This window comes from Indicator indicator, unplaced genomic scaffold, assembly GCF_027791375.1.
Source record: "Indicator indicator isolate 239-I01 unplaced genomic scaffold, UM_Iind_1.1 iindUn_scaffold_98, whole genome shotgun sequence".
NCBI lineage: Eukaryota > Metazoa > Chordata > Aves > Piciformes > Indicatoridae > Indicator > Indicator indicator.
In genome coordinates, this window is record NW_026539214.1 from 131,529 (window position 1) to 151,314 (window position 19,786).

General features: G+C 54.8%; 2 protein-coding genes across 3 annotated transcripts; one reads left to right on the forward strand and one right to left on the reverse strand.

The window, feature by feature from the left end:
• Positions 1-13,604, forward strand: ALG1 (ALG1 chitobiosyldiphosphodolichol beta-mannosyltransferase). 2 transcript variants are annotated; one of them, XM_054398734.1, is made up of 13 exons: positions 1-214; positions 316-393; positions 905-1,008; positions 1,971-2,119; positions 3,972-4,061; positions 5,469-5,582; positions 6,493-6,614; positions 7,363-7,401; positions 8,704-8,763; positions 10,224-10,334; positions 10,819-10,933; positions 12,263-12,338; positions 13,401-13,604. In XM_054398734.1, exons 1-13 carry the CDS (start codon positions 1-3, stop codon positions 13,533-13,535), a joined length of 1,407 nt encoding a protein of 468 aa, XP_054254709.1. In that variant the 3' UTR covers positions 13,536-13,604. The 2 variants fall into 2 exon arrangements, with proteins under 2 accessions (XP_054254709.1, XP_054254710.1); XM_054398735.1 differs by having other exon boundaries at positions 64-214; positions 5,469-5,578; positions 6,498-6,614.
• A 1,146-nt stretch (positions 13,605-14,750) lies between these two features.
• On the reverse strand, positions 14,751-18,744 carry EEF2KMT (eukaryotic elongation factor 2 lysine methyltransferase; the record flags this gene model as incomplete). The annotated part of the gene is made up of 3 exons (XM_054398737.1): positions 14,751-15,308; positions 16,313-16,462; positions 18,437-18,744. Coding segments are annotated over 3 exons (559 nt in total), but the record flags the coding sequence as incomplete, so codon positions are not given.
• Positions 18,745-19,786: the final 1,042 nt, after the last annotated feature.

Genomic DNA, 19,786 nt, shown 5'->3' on the forward strand with positions numbered 1-19,786 from the left:
ATGGCGGCGGTCAGCGTTTCGCTGGCGCTGGCGCTGGCGGCGGGCGCGGTGGTGCTGGCGGCGATGCTGTGGCGGCGGCGGGCGCTGGCGGCGGGCGGGGCTGGGCGGGTGTGCGTGGTCGTGCTGGGAGACCTGGGCCGCAGCCCGCGGATGCAGTACCATGCGCTTTCGCTCGCCCGGCACGGACGGGACGTGGCGCTGCTGGGTTACCTCCGTGAGTGAGGGAGGGTCGCCCCTTGTGCGCTCCGGCGGGTCAGCGCCGGGCAGGGGTAGGGGTAGGGGTCGCACCTCTGATGGGTCTCTCCCCTCTGGCAGAGAGCAGGCCGCACGGCGATGTGCTGCGGAGCGGGAGGATACGGCTGGTGCCTGTGTCTGACCTGCAGGCGCTGAGAGGTGGGTGCGCCACGGCCACCGCACGCCCGGCGCTGCTGCGGGCCCGGCCGGCGGCCCGAGCGTGGCTGTGGCGACAGCTTGGGTTCGGAGAAGCAGAGGAAAAGGCAAAACAGAATTTATGCGGAAAAATAGAGGCCCGGAAGAGGATTCGGGCCTGGCTGGCGAGGGGAGGGTGGCCCAGAGGGGTATGTGCTGGCTCAGCCCAGCTGCTCGCAGGGGCTGCACATCCTTGTGCCTCCTCACCTGTCCTAAACGTCCTTTGCAGACATTACAGGATTTAATTTCTACTTTTTGTTTCTCCCTCCTTTTGTGTTACCCATGCATCCCCTGACTTCTTCCTAGGCCAAACACAGAAGAAGAGTTTGCAGGGACTGTAAGATGTTGGTTTCTGGTTTTACAGAGTGCCATTATTTGTAACCTTTCTCTGCAGAGGTGGCTGCTTCACTATGAACGAGGTGAACGTTGCTGGGCAGCTGGGATGTTCTTTACCAGTCTTTCTGTCGTTTTGCAGTTGGCCCAAAGCTTTTCCAGTATGTCCTGAAAGTCATTGTCCAGGCAATACAATTGCTGTACACCATGCTGAAGCTAGAGCAGCCATCCTATATTCTTCTTCAGGTATGTTTGGTGTTGGGACTAATGTTAATGAAAATTAAGAGCATGATATCACAAGGTTGGGTTTTTTAAGCAGTCTCAGTTATTATTCTACTTATTTGAGAGCTAAGAGTGGTTTAATCAATGGTATAACACACAGAGAATGCGTCAGGTTGGAAGGAACCCTCAGAGGTCTGCATTTCAGTATCTGAAGAGGACCTACAGGAAGGCTGGGGAGGGACTGTTCAGAAGGGTTTTAGAAGGGACAATGGTTTGAAACTGAAGCAGGGGAGGTATAGGTTGGGCATGAGGAGGAAGTTCTGCACGATGAGGGTGGGGACAGCTGGAACAGGCTGCCCAGGGAAGTGGTTGAGGCCCCATCCATGGAATCATTCAAGGTCAGACTTGATGTGGCCCTGGACAGCCTGCTCTGGTTGGAGGTGTCCCTGCTGACTGCAGGAGGTTGGGCAAGATGAGCTTTGAGGATCCCTTCCAACCCAATGCAAGCTGCATTGATCTCCCTGCAGTGATCTCCAACTAGCTCAGGTTGCTCAGAGCTCCATCAAGTTTGACCTTAAATGTCTCCAGAGACAGGGCCTCAGCCACTGTTCCAATATTGAAACTATTTATTTGGCTCTAAGCTTTGGTTACTCTGTCAGCAACTCCTGTTCCTGCTGTTGCTTGTAGAGCTTTTGAGATTCCCTGACATGGATAGCAGTAGAGGATAAATCTTCCTAGAAACATTTTGTTTATTAGAGGAGAATTTTTAGCCTGATCTTAGAGGAAATTTGGAGTTTCTACCAACCATCATAAGCACATAAGCACCAGCTCTGAAGCTGGTGAACACAGAATTGCCTCTGTTCCTTCAGAGCCTTTAAACCAACATCATTTCAGTGCTTTGATTCCCTTTTTTTCTCTGGTAGAGTTGCTTTGTCCTTGTCACTTGACCTCCATTCATCCTATTTTCCCCTTCTTTTCTGAACCAGAACCCTCCAGGCCTGCCTGGCATTGCTGTTGCCTGGGCAGCCTGTCTCTTCTGGAGAAGCAAACTGATAATTGATTGGCACAACTATGGATTTACTCTAATGAGTCTGACTCATGGAAGAAACCACCCCCTGGTACAAGTTGCCAAATGGTTTGTGCTGTCATTTCTTCTCCTCTGGCTGAAGGATGGGGCTCTGCAGAATGCTGGAGGGTGGAAACCAGTGGGCAGAGCATAATTAGCAAATTTCTGGGTTTTGCTGGGTTGAGGCCTTGAGCAACCTGGGCTGGTAGGAGGTGTCTCTGCCCATGGCAGGGGGGGTTGGAACTGGATGATCTTTAAGGTCCCTTCCAACCCAAGCCATTCTGTCATGCCATGATTCTGTTTCGGAGAGCACATTCTGTAACACATCCTGGTTAGACAGGCAGGAGTGTGTAGAGTGAAGCAGGCAGGTTGCTTTTATGTGTGTTTAGAATCATGGAATCATTGAGGTTGGAAAAGACCTCTTCAGATGAAGTCCAACCTTCTACCCAGCACCTTGATGGCCACTCAGCCATGTCCCAAAGTGTCACTTCTGATCCTTTTTAAACACCTCCAGGCACAGGGACTCCACCGCCTCCCTGGGCAGCCTCTTCCAGGCCCTGACCACTCTTGCAGCAAAGACATTTTTCCTCCTCTCCAACCTAACCCTTCCCTGGCACAATTTCAGGCCATTGCCTCCTCTGTCTTGAGTTAATTGGGAGAAGAGACCAAAACCAGCTTCACTCCAGCCTCCTCTCAGGGAGCTGCAGAGAGCAATGAGGTCTCCCCTCAGCCTCCTCCAGGCTGAACACCTCCAGCTCCCTCAGCTGCTCCTCCCCAGCCCTCTTCTCCAGACCCTTCCCCAGCTCTCTTGCCCTTCTCAGGACCTGCTCCAGCCCTCAATGTCCTTCTTGCAGTGAGTGACCCAAAATGACCCCAGCACTCAAGCTGTGGCCTCCCCAGTGCCCAGCCCAGGGACACAATCCCTGCCCTGCTCCTGCTGCCACCCCATTGCTGCTCCAGGCCAGGCTGCTGCTGCCCTTCTTGCCCACCTGGGCACTCCCTGGCTCCTCTTCAGCTGCTGGCACCCAGCACCCCCAGGCCCTTCTCTGCTGGGCACTTTGCAGCCACTCTGCCCCCAGCCTGGAGCCTTCCTGGGGTTGTTGTGAGCCAAGGCAGGACCCAGCCCTTGACCTCAGCCATGGATCCAGCCTGGCCAGGTCCCTCTGCAGAGCCTCCTGCTCTCACATGCAAACTTTGGTCCTGTTTCTTGACTGCCTTTATGTGTTCAAAGGGATTTTATTCCCTAATGCTGCTTTACACTGCAGCTCCTCTTTAGAGATCTGCTTTTGCTGAATCAGTTTGGGTACACAGAGGTAAAGGCTAAAGCTCTCAAGTGTGGTGCTCTTAAGTCTCAGAGTATACCAGAGTCTCCTCTTGTACATCTACCCTGCTGCAGTGTAAGGAGTCAATAAGTCTTCAGAAGAGAAGGCTGAGGGGAGACCTCATCACCCTCCACAACTTCCTGAAAGGAGGCTGGAGCCAGCTGGGGGTTGGTCTTTACTCCCATGCAGCAAGTGACAGGACAAGAGGCAACAGCCTCAAGTTGTGCCAGGGGAGGCTCAGGTTGGACATGAGGAACAATTTCTTCCCAGCAAAGGTTCTCAGGCCCTGTCCCATCCTGCTCAGGGAGGTGGTGGAGTCTCCATCCTTGGAGGTGTTTAAAGCCTCCTGGCTGTGGTGCTGGGGGAGGTGGTTTGGTGGCAGTGGCTCAGCAGCAGTGCTGGGATTGGGAGCCCTGGGTGAATGTTGGACTGGATGAGCTCCAAGGGTCTGTGGTTCTGTGATGAAATTCAATTTTTTTAGGCGCAGTTTGGTTTCTTTTGGGTTGATTTGCCTTTTAATCAGCAGAAGCATTGGTGGAGAGTTGGTGGCTCCTGTGGTTTCCTGGCAGTGATCTCCACCTCTGCTGTGACTCTTTCAGGTATGAAAAGCTGTGTGGGCGTTTGTCTGACCATAACCTGTGTGTCACTAATGCCTTGAAGGAAGATCTGTGGGTGAATTGCAACATCAGGTAAGTCACCTACCCCCACAGATGAGGACCTGCCTGTGGGAAGTACAATGAAAGAACACAGCCCTGATGATTCTGGAGGAAACTTAACCAAAGCAACTGCCCTGAGCCTGTCCCTCACCACTCAAACACATGAGCTCAGCTGTGTAATGAGCTGGCAGAGTGTGGGCAGTCAAGAATCTTCATTACCCTTCATAATTAGCACCTAGTAGAGGGTGGCAGTTCAGGTGTCAAGTGAGTTTGCTGCCAGGCTGCCTGAGGCTTCTAACTGCCCTGGGTAGATTTCTTTTGCAGTCAGAAGGTTTTAAGGTCAAAGTTGCTAAGGAAAGGTTATGAAGTAAGTTACAGAAGCAGGACAGTGATGTCTATGGGGTTTGCACTTGCATTACACTGAAGCCAGGCATGGTGAGGGTTGGAAGAGACCTCTGGAGATCACCCAGTCCAACCCCCCTGCTAAAGCAGGGCACCCACAGCAGCCTGCCCAGGAGCACAGTGGCTGAGAGCCCTGGGGCTGAGAGCCTGCAGAAGAGCAGCCCCAGAGGGCAGCTGAGCAATGCTCAGCAAGAGCTAAAGGAGCTGTGGGTAGGGGGCAAGAGGCTGGGGCCAGACTCTGCTCAGTGGTGCCCAGGGCCAGCACAAGGGGCAAGGGGCACAAAGTGGCAGGCAGGAGGTTGGATGTGAGCAGGAGGAGAAAGTTGTTTGGTGTGAGGGTGCTGGAGGGCTGGAGCAGGCTGGCCAGAGAGGTTGTGGAGTGTCCTTGTGTGGAGAGCTTCCAACCCCCCTTGGGCATTGTGCTCCTGGGCATTGTGCTGTGGGTGCCCTGCTGGAGCAGGGCTTGGGCTGGGGGAGCTCCAGAGGTCCCTTCCAGCCCCCAGCATGCTGGGGCTCTGTGATCAGTCTGTACAGGTGCTTCATCCAGTGCCTAATTCCCATGACAGGGAAGTTGGAGAGGATGCTCTCTAAGGTCCCTTCCAGCCTAAGCTGCTCTATTATTACCCAATTCATTACACTGAGGTTGTCCAACACCTGCTGTGAACTTCTCCTCCTAGAGGTGTGGGTTTGAGTGTTAAACTCCCCAGAGGTTCTGGAGGGCACAGCTCATGTTTTGATCTGTGTCCAGATCTCTCTCTGGTTTCTGTCAAGAAGCTAGAAGGAGGTGATACCTACAAAGCCTGACAGAATGTCCTTGTCTTGAGGTACTGCTCTTAATTCCTCTCCCTTGTTTCAGGTTATTTTAACCTTTGAAGTCATTCTGCCCTTTATTCTTGGGGACCTTCCCTTCTAGTTACCCCAGTTTCAAACCAGTTCATTGTCAGCTCCTTCAGCCTGACAGTTTTGAGCTCCACCCTTCCAGCACCAGGTATATTGTGTTTGGGGTGGAAGCTGTGCATTTTTCTCCTCCCTTCCTAGGGCAGTGACACTGTATGACAAGCCAGCTGCTTATTTTAAGGAAACACCTTTAGAACTTCAGCATCATTTGTTCCTGAAGCTTGCCAAGGACCATGAGCCTTTCAGAGCAGGTATGTGTGAGCAGGGCACCCATGGGCCTGGGCTGAGTCACCTCAGCTGACTGCATTTGGCTGCCAGGGGTGGCAGGGGTCAGGGCTGGGCTGGCCTCTAAACAAGTGACACACACACAATGAAGGAGGGGATTCTGCCCCTCTGCTCTGCTTTGCTCAGACCCCTCCTGCAGCACTGCCTCCAGTTCTGGGGCCCCCAGCACAGGAAGGACCTGGAGCTGCTGGAGAGGGACAGAGGAGGCCACCAAGAGGCTGGAGAAGCTCCCCTGTGGGGACAGGCTGGGAGAGTTGGGGCTGTGCAGCCTGGAGAAGAGAAGGCTCCAGGCAGACCTCAGAGCAACCTTCCAGTACCTGAAGGGGCTCCAGGGGAGCTGGGGAGGGACTCTGGAGAAGGGCTGGGAGTGGCAGGCTGAGGGACAATGGCTTTGAGCTGGGAGAGGGAGAGTGGAGAGGAGGAAGAAATTGTTTGAAGTGAGGGTGGGGAGAGACTGGCACAGGTTGCCCAGGGAGGCTGTGGCTGTGCCCTCCCTGGAAGTGTTGAAGGCCAGGCTGGATGAGGCCCTGAGCACCCTGGGCTGGTGTGAGGGTTGGCTCTGGATGATCTTGAAGGTCCCTTCCAACCCAACCCATTCTATGTTTCCCTGAAGCCCCTCTGCCTTCCCAAGGGGAAGAGAAAGGGAGAAGGTAGAGGGGCTGATGGGTTGGGAAACAAACTGAGCCAGCTGGGATGGAAAAGAGAACAATGCCATGAAATAGAGCCAAAGAGACACAAACCAGCATGGCACCCAGCAGCTGCTGGCAGGGATGGCACCGTTGGCACCACTGCAGCTGGTGTTTGGCAGTGCCTGCCAGGCCAGCACAGTGTTTGCTGCTGTGTTTGTGCAGGCCATGCTCAGGAGATTCTCTTTCCTTAGTACAGAGTCTGTCAGCTGGAGTGGGCAGAGCTCTGCTTTCACAGAAGTGGATGAGAAAAGTGAAGAGGTGACCAAAGCCAGAGGCCGCCCAGCTCTCCTCATCAGCAGCACGAGCTGGACAGGTTGGGAAGCAAATACTTACAGTTCCACTCTGGATCTTTTCACACTCAAATGCCATGGAGACAGCAGCAGGGCTGAAGTTACATTTCTTCCTTCCCAGGAAGAAAACTCTTCTGGCAGGAAGAATTTGAAGCCATGTTGAATGGGATGCACTTGGGTGGCTAAAAAGGAGTGCTTGAAGAGTTGTGTTTTAACTGGAGGGCTGCAGTGTGGAGGCTCAGCTGCAAGAATGATGAAAAGAGATTTTTCTTTACTTTTTGACTTCATTCTAGGCACTCTGTCTTGCATAGGGGCTGTAAAAGTGATGAAGAAACTGAAGTGGTTGCTCCTTTCCCTCTGAGAGTGTGTAGTACATCATTTTCTCTCTGAGAATGTGTAGTACATCATTTTCTCCCTGGTATTTTTTTCCTTCTGTATGAAAAAGGGAGCAGCAAAAGGACACAAATCCATTGCTGGTATCCATGGTCTCTTCCTGTGCATCAACAGGGCAATTCCTGCATGGAATTCTCCAGCTTCAGACACACCACTCTAATGAGATGGCTTTGAGGTTGTGGCTTAGGTGTCCACCATGTAAGGGGAGGAATGAGCACTTGTGTGGTTGTAGACTTGGGAGTGCAGTTAGAGCAGGTTTGGCATGCTCCACACCTAAAGGGGAAGGTGAGGAAGATCTTGGTGGTTGTTGTTTAAAGACAGTTATTGATTGTAAAGGCCAAAAAATAGAAATGTCACTAATCAACCTTTCTCTTGCAGAGGATGAAGACTTTTCAGTCCTTTTAAAAGCTTTGGAAGGTAAGTGTGAAGGAATTTAACCTCTTCAGAGGGGAGTGGTGGAGTTCTGGAGAGTTCTGAAGGGTTTCATACAATGGCCTAGACAGGAAGGGTTCTCAGAGATCATCTGCTCCAAGCCCTTGCCATGGGCAGGGACACCTCCCACCAGCCCAGGCTGCTCAAGGCCTCATCCAGCCTGGCCTTGGACACCCCATGGGAGGAGGCAGCCACAGCCTCCTTGGGCAACCAGTTCCAGAGTCTTACCACCCTCACACTGAAGGAATTCTTCTGAGTTCAAGTGAAAATGCATCTGTGCTGGGTTCATCAGTGGTGGTGTAAGAGCAGCTGTTGCAGTACAGGAGTGCAGCATCTGGAATCTGGTAGTGGCCAGGCAGAGATCTTTCTAACCAGCTTGAAAATTGCACTTCTAAGGTGTTACCTGAATTCTCCATAGGCTTCTGGAGAGAGGTTCTCCTCCCCCCACAGTGGCCCTAATGAGGCCACATCTGCAGTCCTGGGTCCAGTTCTGGGCTCCCCAGTTCCAGAGAGACAGAGAACTGCTGGAGAGAGTCCAGGGGAGGCTGCAGAGCTGCTGAGGAGCCTGGAGCAGCTCTGTGAGCAGCAAAGGCTGAGAGCCCTGGGGCTGAGAGCCTGCAGAAGAGCAGCCCCAGAGGGCAGCTGAGCAATGCTCAGCAAGAGCTAAAGGAGCTGTGGGTAGGGGGCAAGAGGCTGGGGCCAGACTCTGCTCAGTGGTGCCCAGGGCCAGCACAAGGGGCAAGGGGCACAAAGTGGCAGGCAGGAGGTTGGATGTGAGCAGGAGGAGAAAGTTGTTTGGTGTGAGGGTGCTGGAGGGCTGGAGCAGGCTGGCCAGAGAGGTTGTGGAGTGTCCTTGTGTGGAGAGCTTCCAACCCCCCCTGGGCATTGTGCTCCTGGGCATTGTGCTGTGGGTGCCCTGCTGGAGCAGGGCTTGGGCTGGGGGAGCTCCAGAGCTCCCTTCCAAGCCCACCCTGCTGGGATTCTGTGATCCCTGCTGGGATTCTGGGATCTGCTAATAGGAGAGAAGGGAGCAGGCATTGTCCTGCTTTGTAGACTTGGCAGCTGCAGCTTCCAAACAGCTCCACTGGAGCAGCTGCTCTGCAGTGCTTGGAGAGTCACTTGAGGAATGGTGAATCTTAGAGCAGCCTTTGTGCTCAGTTTGCTGTTTCCTGGATGGATGCTTACAAAGAAATTACTTGAAGTAGGATCTAAACCATCCCTTGTGACACTTCTGAAACCAAGCAGCTGTGTCTCTGTCAGCTCTGAACAGTTTCTTATCTTCTCCAGGTTATGAACATGCCATCAGTGAGGGAGCCAAGCTTCCATCTCTGGTCTGTGTGATAACAGGTAAGGACTTGTCCACCTTGCAGCTCTCTCAGTGCTGATGGATTTGAATTCATGTCACTCTGCTGCTGATGGAGAAGAGAGTGGTGGAACTGATATCTTGATGTCTGTCTGTAAGAGCAGTGATTCACAGCTGGATTGTCACAGGCAGGTAATTAAAGAGGAGAACCTCTCAGCCTGCTTACTACAGCTGTGCATTACTCCATCTTGAGAAGCATTTAAGCTCAACATGGAGATTATGCTGTAGAAGAAGTGTAAAATTTGGTGTCTGCAGTGGTAAACAGAAAGAGTTTTGTTTAGGGCTGTAAAGAGTACCATCAGAGGAGGTTCTGCCAAGCAGTGCTCTGCTCAGGTGGATGCTGTTTGGATTACAACCCTGTTGAAAGCAATCAAAAGCTGACAGTGATGTCAAAGGCCATTTGTGCTTATGAATTGTGTCATTATTATTTGGTTAGCTTACAGCTGGAGGCAAAGTGCAGCTCAAGACAGGGGCATATTGGTGAGCTGAGGCCAGTGGGATGAGGTTCAACAAGGCCAAGGGCTGGGTCCTGCCCTGGGGTCACAACATCCCCAGGAAGGCTCCAGGCTGGGGGCAGAGTGGCTGCAAAGTGCCCAGCAGAGAAGGGCCTGGGGGTGCTGGGTGCCAGCAGCTGAAGAGGAGCCAGGGAGTGCCCAGGTGGGCAAGAAGGGCAGCAGCAGCCTGGCCTGGAGCAGCAATGGGGTGGCAGCAGGAGCAGGGCAGGGATTGTGCCCCTGGGCTGGGCACTGGGGAGGGCACAGCTTGAGTGCTGGGGTCAGGTCTGGGCTCTCACTGCAAGAAGGACATTGAGGAGCTGGAGAAGGGCAAGAGAGCTGGGGAAGGGTCTGGGGAAGAGGGCTGGGGAGGAGCAGCTGAGGGAGCTGGAGGTGTTCAGCCTGGAGAAGAGGAGGCTGAGGGAGACCTCATTGCTCTCTGCAGCTCCCTGAGAGGAGGCTGGAGCCAGCTGGGGCTTGGGCTCTGCTCCCTAGGAACAAGGGACAGGATGAGAGGAAATGGCTTTGAGTTGCAGCAGGGCAGGTTCAGGTTGGCCATGAGGAACAATTTCTTCCCTTTGATGGTTGTGCAGGCCTGGCCCAGGCTGCCCAGGGCAGTGGTGGAGCCTCTGTGCCTGGAGGGGTTTCAGAGCTGTGTGGCTGTGGTGCTGAGGGCCATGGTTGAGTGGTGCTGGGTTGAGGCTTGGATTCAGTGATCTTGAGGATCTTTTCCAACCAAAACCCTTCTGTGATTTGATTTCAGTGGCAGTGCCCTGTGCATGCCAAGGGCAGGCCTGAGCTCCTGCTGCTTACAGAGGGGACTGAACGTTTGCCATGTCTGCTGTGGCCTCCTGGGAGCTGCAGCAGGAGTGTGGCAGCTGCACAGCAAGGGGCACAGGCAGCACATCAAACACACTAATGCAGAGCTTTCTTCTTCCTGTCTTAAACAGGGAAAGGACCTCTCAAGGACTACTACAATGGCCTGATCCATCAGCTGCACTTTAAACACATCCAGATCTGCACACCCTGGCTGGAAGCTGAGGATTATCCCCTTCTGCTTGGTGAGTGCTGAAGGAGGCTTCAGAATGTCTGACCACAGCCTGGCACTGCTGCAGGGAGCTGGTAGAAGATAGGAAACAAATTCAAGATCCAAAGGGCAGTGTCAGGAGGATGGAGCCAGGCTCTGCTCAGGGATGTCCAATGGTAGGACGTAGGCAAAGGGTGCAGGCCACACCACTATCTGGGGATTGTTCTGAGCAGACTGAGAGGCAGAAAGGCCTTTTGGTTTCAGACACATGGCATTTTAGCATTGCCTTTCATTTCAGGTGCCCTCACCTGTTTCTAATGCCTGACACATTTTCATCACCAAATACTTTGCTCTTTTATCCCCTGAGTGCTGGGAATGAGTCAGTCTGGGCAGTGTTGAAGGCAGCTCCTCCTGAGCTTCCACCGCCCAAAGCAGAGCACAAACAGAAAGGCTGTCAGGAAGCCTCAAGAGCTGCCTTCAGGGAATTTAGCCTCTTCTCTCTCTGTTTTGCTCCTCAGGCTCAGCAGACCTTGGAGTGTGTCTGCACAGATCATCCAGTGGGTTGGATTTACCCATGAAGGTGGTGGACATGTTTGGCTGCTGCTTACCTGTCTGTGCCATCCACTTTGAATGGTAAGAGCTTGGTCTGGCAGGTCCCCTAAGGCAGTAGTGGTACAAAGCAGGGCTGCAGCAGCATGGATCTGAGGAGATGCCAGTGTGATGCCATCACAGCTGGACTAGAGTCCACCAGATGTTAGAAATTGTGCCTCTTTTGTTCCAAGTTAAAGAATTAACACTGGTTTGACAGAGTTGGGAGCATTTCATGCAACCACTTGCCTTAAAACTGCAGGTTGGGAGCATTTCATGCAACCACCTGCCTTGAAACTGCAGAGTTGGGAGCATTTCATGCAACCATTTGCCTTTAACCCCCCACCCTGTAATCCTCCATCCAGCCAAGCCTGGTCTTGCACTGTCCCCTGAAGGCTGAGTGTGTCTGGGTCCTTTGAGAGAACCTTTAGGAAAGAAGTTCTCTGTGAAGGCCTCCTGAGCTTGGGGCATGGCCAGACCTTCCTTGGGGGTTGGTTTTGAAGGGAGATTATATTTTAATGGATGTCTGGCTGAGTGGCACAGACAGTGAAGGTCCTTTTCATAGTCATACAATTCTCTGTGCTGGAAAATACCTTGCAGATCATTGAGCCCAAGCCTTAGCCCAGCACTGCCAGCTCACCACTGAACCATGGCCCTCAGCACCACACATCCATGGCTATGAAACCCCTCCAGGGATGGGGACTCTACCACTGGCCAGCCTGGGCCAGGCCTTGACAACCTTCAAGGGGAAGAAATTGTTCCTCATGGCCAACCTGAACCTCCCCTGGGGCAACTTGAGGCCATTGCCTCTTGTCCTGTCCCTTGTTCCCTGGGAGCAGAGCTCAAGCCCCAGCTGGCTCCAGCCTCCTCTCAGGGAGCTGCAGAGAGCAATGAGGTCTCCCTCAGCCTCCTCTTCTCCAGGCTCAACACCCCCAGCTCCCTCAGCTGCTCCTCCCCAGCCCTCTTCTCCAGACCCTTCCCCAGCTCTCTTGCCCTTCTCTGGACTTGCTCCACCTCCCCAGTGTCCTTTTCTTTGTGCTGTCCTGGTGAATTTCCTTGGTCTGACTCACAAGGGAGAAGCAGTCTTTAAATGGAAAGGTTTAAAGCTGCCTCCTTCATGCCATTGTGCCAGCTGTGGAGTTCCTATCCAGACATCCAGGCTCCTCATGTGCCAGCTGGGGATCTTCTGGGATGTAGCTCTTTAAATGTCAGGCTCAACAGGGCTCTGAGCCACCTCATCTGGTGCAGGATGTCCCTGCTCACAGCAGGGGGGTTGGGCTGGATGACCTTTGGAGGTCCCTTCCAACCCAGCCCCGTTCTGGGATTTGATGTCTCTCTCACTGCTCTTTGTCTCTCTCTGGCTTTTGTCCCCAGCTTACATGAACTTGTGAAGCATGAGGAGAATGGGCTGGTGTTTAAGGACTCCAAGGAACTTACAGAACAACTAAAGGTAAAGGATTGGCTGCTGCCTCCAGGTCTGGGGTCCCCCAGCAGAAGGCTTAGCCTGCTTCTAATGCTGCTGCAGCTCCTGTGCTGCTGCTTGCAGGCAGCAGGTTGCACATTGGTGCTTGATGTTCCAAGTGCATGGGAGCAGAGCTGCCTTCCCCTTCCTGCAGGGCCAGAGAGGGGATTCTGCCCCTTGGCTCTGCTCTGCCCACACCTCACCTCCAATCCTGCCTCCAGCTCTGCTGTCCCCAGCAGCAGAAGGACTCAGAGCTGTGGAGTGAGGCCAGAGGAGGCCACAAAGATGCTGCAAGGGCTGGAGCAGCTCTGCTGTGAGCACAGGCTGAGGGAGCTGGGGGTGTGCAGCCTGCAGAGGAGAAGGCTCCAGGGGCACCTCAGAGCTGCCTGCCAGGACCTGAAGGGATCCTGCAGGAAGGCTGCAGAGAGACTTTTGCTGAGGGGGTCTGGAGCCAGGCCAAGGGAGAATGGTTTGGAGCTGAGGCAGAGCAGGGTTAGAGTGGAGCTGAGGAAGAAGTTGTTGAGGGTGGTGAGAGTCTGGCACAGGCTGCCCAGGGAGGCTGTGGCTGCCTCCTGCCTGGGGGTGTTGAAGGCCAGGCTGGATGAGGCCTTGAGCAGCCTGGGCTGGTGGGAGGTGTCCCTGGCCATGGCAGGGGGTTGGAGTGGAGGATCTCTGAGGTCCCTTCCAACCTGAGCCCTTCCATGATGGTTCTGTGATGATGATGATGATGATGATGTTCTTTCCCACTAGCTAAATCAGCCAAGGTGCTGCTGTCTGAGCCACCTTTCCTAGCTGCCCACCATCTGCTCTTGGGTTTGCCTTCTTTTCCTGAGGGATGGTATTTGCCTCACTTCTCCCTGAGTGCGCAGCTGGCCAGAACATTCTAAATCCTGTCACTGTCCACTCCTTTCAGGGCCAGACCAAAGAGCAGGCTCTCACTGCAGCCCTGCAGTGTAACACTCTGCTCTTTGTGTTTTCCCTTTTAACTCATGGAGGCTTTTCTTGGGCTTCCCCTCACTGCTGTTTATGTTTTTCCCTTTTAAATCCCAGATGCTTTTCTTGGGCTTCCCCTCACTGGAAGGCAAACTTCAGAGCTTCAGAGAAAACCTCAGAGCCTCCAAGCAGCCCTGCTGGGATGAGAGCTGGGACCAGACTGTGCTTCCCCTGCTTGGGCACAGAGAGTGACTTTCTGGGGGGGGAGAAGAGGGTGACAGAAAAGCTGAAACATTCCTGGGGCTGCCTAGATGTGATAAATGGTGGAATAAACACTGTGTGTTGTGGGGAGCTGTGGTTTTTAACTGCTTCAGCTTGGAACAGGCACAACTCTTTACATTTTGAGTTTCTCCTGGGAGTAAGAGAAGTGCTGAGGGTGCAGCCAGGGGGGTTTGCTCTGTGCTAGTACAAGGGTGGAGGGCAGATGTGGTTCTTGTGCTGGAGAGCCTGAGCCTCCTGGCCTGGAGCAGCAATGGTGTGGCAGCAGGAACAGGGCAGGGATTGGCCTCCTGTACTCAGCACTGGGGAGGCCACAGCTTGAATCCTGGGGTCAGTTCTGGGCCCCTCACTGCAAGAAGGACATTGAGGAGCTGGAGCAGGTCCAGAGAAGGGCAAGAGAGCTGGGGAAGGGTCTGGAGAAGAGGGCTGGGGAGGAGCAGCTGAGGGAGCTGGGGGTGTTGAGCCTGGAGAAGAGGAGGCTGAGGGAGACCTCATTGCTCTCTGCAGCTCCCTGAGAGGAGGCTGGAGCCAGCTGGGGCTTGGGCTCTGCTCCCAAGGAACAAGGGACAGGACAAGAGGCAATGGCCTCAAGTTGCCCCAGGGCAGCTTCAGGTTGGACATGAGAAGAAACTTCTTTACTGGAAGCCCTGTCCCAGGCTGCCCAGGGAGGTGGCTGAATCCCCATCCCTGGAGATGTTTCCAAGAGGCAGAGATGTGATGCTGAGGGCCATGGTTTAGCCCCAGCCCTGGTGGAGTCAGAAAAGGGGTGGCCTGGGTGACCTTAAAGGACATTTCCACCCCAGGCAGTTGTGTGGAAGTGTTAGAGCAGCTGAGCTCAGATCCTGCTCCTTCCAGCACAGCAGATTGTTGCAGCCTGGCTCTTGCTCTGTTTTGTGGCCAGTCAGAGGGTGGCTTCCCAACAGCTCCTTGTGCCAGTCCTGCCAGGAGAGCAGTGGCAACTCAGGAGCTGCTTTTTGTCACTGCTGCAGAGTAAAGCTGCAGCTGATGCACAGCAGAGTCCCTCACCCCCTCCTGCAGCACCACATCAGCCCCTGACACTCTGCGGGGTGTTGCCTGGAGGTTACTCCTTTTCCAGCTGCCCCACCCTGCAGACAGCTGTAAAACCCAAGAGGAGAGCAGGAAGTTGCTTTTGGTATGAAAAAATACTTTATTCCCATGCCACTTGGGCTTTGCTGCCTTCTCACTGGGAGGTGCTCATCCCAGCCTGCTGCAGAGGGGCCTCCAAGTATACAAATCAGAATCAGCCTGGCTTGGGTTGGAAGGAACCTTCCAGATCATCCAATTCCAACCCCTGCCATGGGCAGGGACACCTCCCACCAGCCCAGGCTGCTCAAGGCCTCATCCAGCCTGGCCTGCAACACCTGCAGGGTTCAAACCAAAGCAGAGTTCAGTTCAGTTGTCTCCTGCAGCATCAGTGCAGCATGAGCAGGGCTTGCTTTGCCTGCTGCTTGAGGGGCAGCAGCTTGCTTGGGTGCATGCTGCCAGCAGGAACAGCTGGCACTGGCTCTGCCTGTGCCCACAGCTGTGTTCTCACTGCCTCTCATGGTGTCCAGAACTCTACCATGAGGTAGAGCAGAGAGCTCCTGCTGGGCTGAAGCTTCTGATTCTGCCTTAGTGGCCAAGCCTACAGAAAGAGCTGCAGGAGAGTTAGGTTTGGCTGCAAGTCAGAGAGCAAACCACTGCTGCTGTGGGCTGGAAGGAGCTGCCAGCTGATCCCAGCTTTATCTGCAAGGAGAAACAGAGTCACAGTTGTGCCTCCTGAAACGAAGAGGCTTGTAGCACATCAAGTTGTGCAAGGGCTGACCTTCAGCTTGTGGTGAAAGCAAGCTGCAGGCAGAGGCTGAGGAGTGCTGCCAGCAGCAGTGCCTCTGCTCTGCACTCTGACTCTGAGCTAACCCAGGGCTGTGCAGCAGCAGGCTGCAGGAGATGGATTGGGAAGAGAAATCCCAAATCCCTCCCTGCTTGCTTTGCTCTCTGGTTGGTTTGGTTACCCCTCAGAGAAGAGTTCAGGTCCAGGCTTCAGGCTGCATGTCCCAGGTGATCTGACACTGCAGCAGAGATGGTTTCCCTCCATTGAGCTTAACCCTTTTTGCATTTCCTGTTGCCACCACTCTTGGAGGTCACCTCAGGCTGGCACTGACAGAGGGGAGCTGTGACAGGCAGGATGTAGCACCAAGCAAAGTCCCAATCTCCTGCTCAATTCCACCTGGGCACAGCACTCAAAGCTAGCTCTGGGGTGAGAACCTCACCACTGGACAAGACCCAGCCACCAAAACAGGATCACAGAATGGGTTGGCTTGGAAGGGACCTTGAAGATCATCCAGTTCCAAGCCCCTGCCCTGGGCAGGGACACCTCCCACTAGATCAGGTTGCTCATGCAGCCTGGCCCTAAAAACTTCCAGGGATCTTTAAGATCATCCAGCTCCACCCCCTGCCATGGGCAGGGACACCTCCCACCAGCCCAGGGGGCTCAAGGCCTCATCCAGCCTGGCCTTCAACACCTCCAGGGAGGAGGCCTCCACAGCTTCTCTGGACAACCTGCTCCAGTGCCTCCCCACCCTCATGGAGAAGAATTTCTCCCTCATGTCCAGTCTAAACCCAGCTGCTTCCAGTTTGAAGCCACTGGCCCTCATTCTGTCCCTCCATGCCTTTGTTCAGCTCTAGCACAGAGCAAGGAGCAGGGCAAGAGGCCAAAGCTGTGGCTCCAGGTGGTGCCAGAAGGCACTTACCAAGCTGAGCCTGGAAGAGGAGGTAGGTGTCTGGGTTACGGATGGTGGAAGCGATGTAGACCTCAGGAGGTTTGCCATCTGCTCTGCAAGTGAAGAGCTTCTGTAGCAGCCCAACAAGGGCTGAAATGATCTCTGGATCATAGATCACATCTGCAAAGGAGGGAAGAGAGTCCAGAGTTAGGGAGAATTCAGAGAAAAAGGCGGCAGAAGGAAAGCTCCAAAGCCAAAGCATCAAAGATTCCCCCAGCCGCAGAGCTCGGGGTTGGTAGGCAGGGCTTAGAAACTCCCAGCAGGAGAGCTGAGCAAATGCCTCTGGATTCTGTGCTCTGTCCTCATCTCCAGATCAGCCTAACCCCACTCAAAATCAGTGCAGCTTTCTGGGAAGGATCTCTCAGGCACTGCTTGGAGCCCATCCTGAGGGAGCCACCAAAAGCACCTCTCAGTTCCAGCCACCTGGGCAAAAATCTCTGGTGCAGAGGCTGACTGCAAAGGGCTTGAGGTGAACTGCTGCAGATTTCACCTTGCCTCACTTCCTTGAGAGCAGCAACACTGCTGAGAGGTAAAACTGCTCACTGAGGGGGACAAGACAGCAGCAGCAGTGGAGTTCTGCCAGGTGTCAGAATCACAGATGGCAGGGGGCTGGGACCAGAGCAGAAACACCCAGGGCAGGTCACACAGGAACACATCCAGGTGGGGCTTGAAAGTCTCCAGAGAAGGAGACTCCACAACCTCTCTGGCCAGCCTGTTCCAGGGCTCTGCCACCCTCACACCAAACAGGTTCCTCCTCATGTTCAGGTCCAACCTCCTGCCTGCCACTTTGTGCCCCTTGCCCCTTGTGCTGGCCCTGGGCACCACTGAGCAGAGTCTGGCCCCAGCCTCTTGCCCCCTACCCACAGCTCCTTTAGCTCTTGCTGAGCATTGCTCAGCTGCCCTCTGGGGCTGCTCTTCTGCAGGCTCTCAGCCCCAGGGCTCTCAGCCTTTGCTCCTCACAGAGCTGCTCCAGGCCCCTCAGCAGCTCTGCAGCCTCCCCTGGACTCTCTCCAGCAGTTCTCTGTCTCTCTGGAACTGGGGAGCCCACAAATGCACACAGGACTCCAGATGTGGCCTCCCTAGGACAGAGTACAGTGGGAGGAGAACCTGCCTTGCCCTGCTGGCCACACTCTTCCTCATGCCCCCCAGGACACCATTGACCTTCTTGGCCACCAGGGCACATTGCTGGCTCCTGGGGAACTTGTTGTCCCCCAGCACTTTCAGGTCCTTCTCCATGGAGCTGCTTCCCAGCAGGTTTCCCCTCTCCTGTCCTGCTGCAGGAGGTTGTTTCTCCCCAGGGGCAGGACTCTACACTTGCCCTGGTTGAGCTTCTTAAGTTTCCCTCTGCCCAGCTCTCAGCCTGGCCACTCCTGTGTTCAGGATGGAGACTCCAGGGGTGAGTGGCTGCCATGCAGATGTCTCAGTGCAGCAGTGAAAGGCACCCTGCTCACTCCTGATGCCAGACTGCTCAGTGGTGCCCAGGGACAGCACAAGAGGCACTGGGCACAAATTGGCACCCAGAAGGCTCCACCTGAGCAGGAGGAGAAAGTTGTTTGGTGTGAGGGTGCTGGAGGGCTGGAGCAGGCTGGCCAGAGAGGTTGTGGAGTGTCCTTGTGTGGAGAGCTTCCAACCCCCCCTGGGCATTGTGCTCCTGGGCATTGTGCTGTGGGTGCCCTGCTTTGGCAGGGGGCTTGGATTGGGTGAGCTCCAGAGGTCCCTTCCAACCCCACCCTGCTGGGATTCTATCTTGGGAAACATGGACTGGAAGATCCTTGGGTGGTTGAACATTGCCCCTCCCTCCTTTCACTTGGTGTGCCTCAGGCAGGAGCTGCTGTGTCCAGCACTGGCTCTGAGACTTTGGACAGAGCCTCCCTGGGCATCCTGCAGCTTTCCTCAGCCCTAAGGGTGGCATCCTTCAGGCTGGGCCATCTCCAGGCTGTTCCCACTTCCTCGCACCCCACAGCTGGCTGTTTTCCCATTTTAATCTCCCCCCTTCAGGGATTTTTGCTCTGCAAAGCCCCAGATGAGGGCAAAGCCCTGCAGCTGCATTTCCCTCTGCCCTCCTCCTGCCTGGCAGTGCCCAGGCTCAGGTACCTGCTGCAATGATGACATCAGGCTGAAGGTCCAGCAGCTGGCTCTGTGTGACTGAGCCCCAGTCAAGGTCTGCAACCATCACTTGTGGGATCTGGGAACTTGTTCCTGCTGCCTCCTGGCCCTGGGACTCCTTCTGGGTGTAAGCAGCAGAGTCAGGCCCTGGGATGAAGCCATTCAAGCAGATGTTTTGTGCCAGCTGGTGGAGGACACAGGGGTGGCAGTCACTGAAGATGTATCTCTTGGGCCTGCAGGTTTTGCAGATGGCAATGCCAGTGAAGCCCACTCCACTGCCAAGCTCCAGGATGGTCCTGAGGGGCAATGGAGTAACAGAAGTGCTTGTTCAGGACTCCAGATGGAGCCAAGACATCAAAACATTCCAAGGATATAGAATCATAGAACTGAGGAATCATTTAGGCTGGACAAGACCTTGAAGATCACCCAGTCCAAGCCTTACCCCAGCACTGCCAGGGCACCACTGAGCCATGGCCCTCAGCACCACAGCTACACAGCTCTGAAACCCCTCCAGGGATGGGGACTGCAGCAGTGCCCTGGGCAGCCTGGGCCAGGCCTGGACACCCCTCAAGGGTAAGAAATTGTTCCTCATGGCCAACCTGAACCTCCCCTAAGGCAACTTGAGGCCATTTCCTCTCATCCTGTCCCTTGTTCCTAGGGAGCAGAGCCCAAGCCCCAGCTGGCTCCAGCCTCCTCTCAGGGAGCTGCAGAGAGCAATGAGGTCTCCCTCAGCCTCCTCTTCTCCAGGCTCAACACCCCCAGCTCCCTCAGCTGCTCCTCCCCAGCCCTCTTCTCCAGACCCTTCCCCAGCTCTCTTGCCCTTCTCTGGACCTGCTCCAGCTCCTCAATGTCCTTCTTGGAGTGAGGAGCCCAGACCTGACCCCAGCACTCAAGCTGTGGCCTCCCCAGTGCCCAGCCCAGGGGCACAATCCCTGCCCTGCTCCTGCTGCCACCCCATTGCTGCTCCAGGCCAGGCTGCTGCTGCCCTTCTTGCCCACCTGGGCACTCCCTGGCTCCTCTTCAGCTGCTGGCACCCAGCACCCCCAGGCCCTTCTCTGCTGGGCACTTTGCAGCCACTCTGCCCCCAGCCTGGAGCCTTCCTGGGGTTGTTGTGACCCCAGGGCAGGACCCAGCCCTTGGCCTTGTTGAACCTCATCCCACTGGCCTCAGCCATGGATCCAGCCTGGCCAGGGCCCTCTGCAGAGCCTCCTGCCCTCCAAATACCTAAATTTAAGCTCAGTTACAGAGGGATGAATAATCAGAGCAAACCATCCACAAACTCCTCTTTGTCTGGGATAACAGAGAGCTGGTGAAGGCTGAGGCTGCTTTTGTGAGGAA

Excerpts from the sequence above, each read along its gene's own strand:
- ALG1 (XM_054398734.1), top strand. The coding sequence starts at position 1 with ATGGCGGCGGTCAGCGTTTCGCTGGCGCTGGCGCTGGCGGCGGGCGCG. Across the intron at positions 7,402-8,703 it reads CCTTTTAAAAGCTTTGGAAG|GTTATGAACATGCCATCAGT; the intron begins GTAAGTGTGAAG and ends TATCTTCTCCAG. Across the intron at positions 12,339-13,400 it reads AACTTACAGAACAACTAAAG|ATGCTTTTCTTGGGCTTCCC; the intron begins GTAAAGGATTGG and ends TTTAAATCCCAG.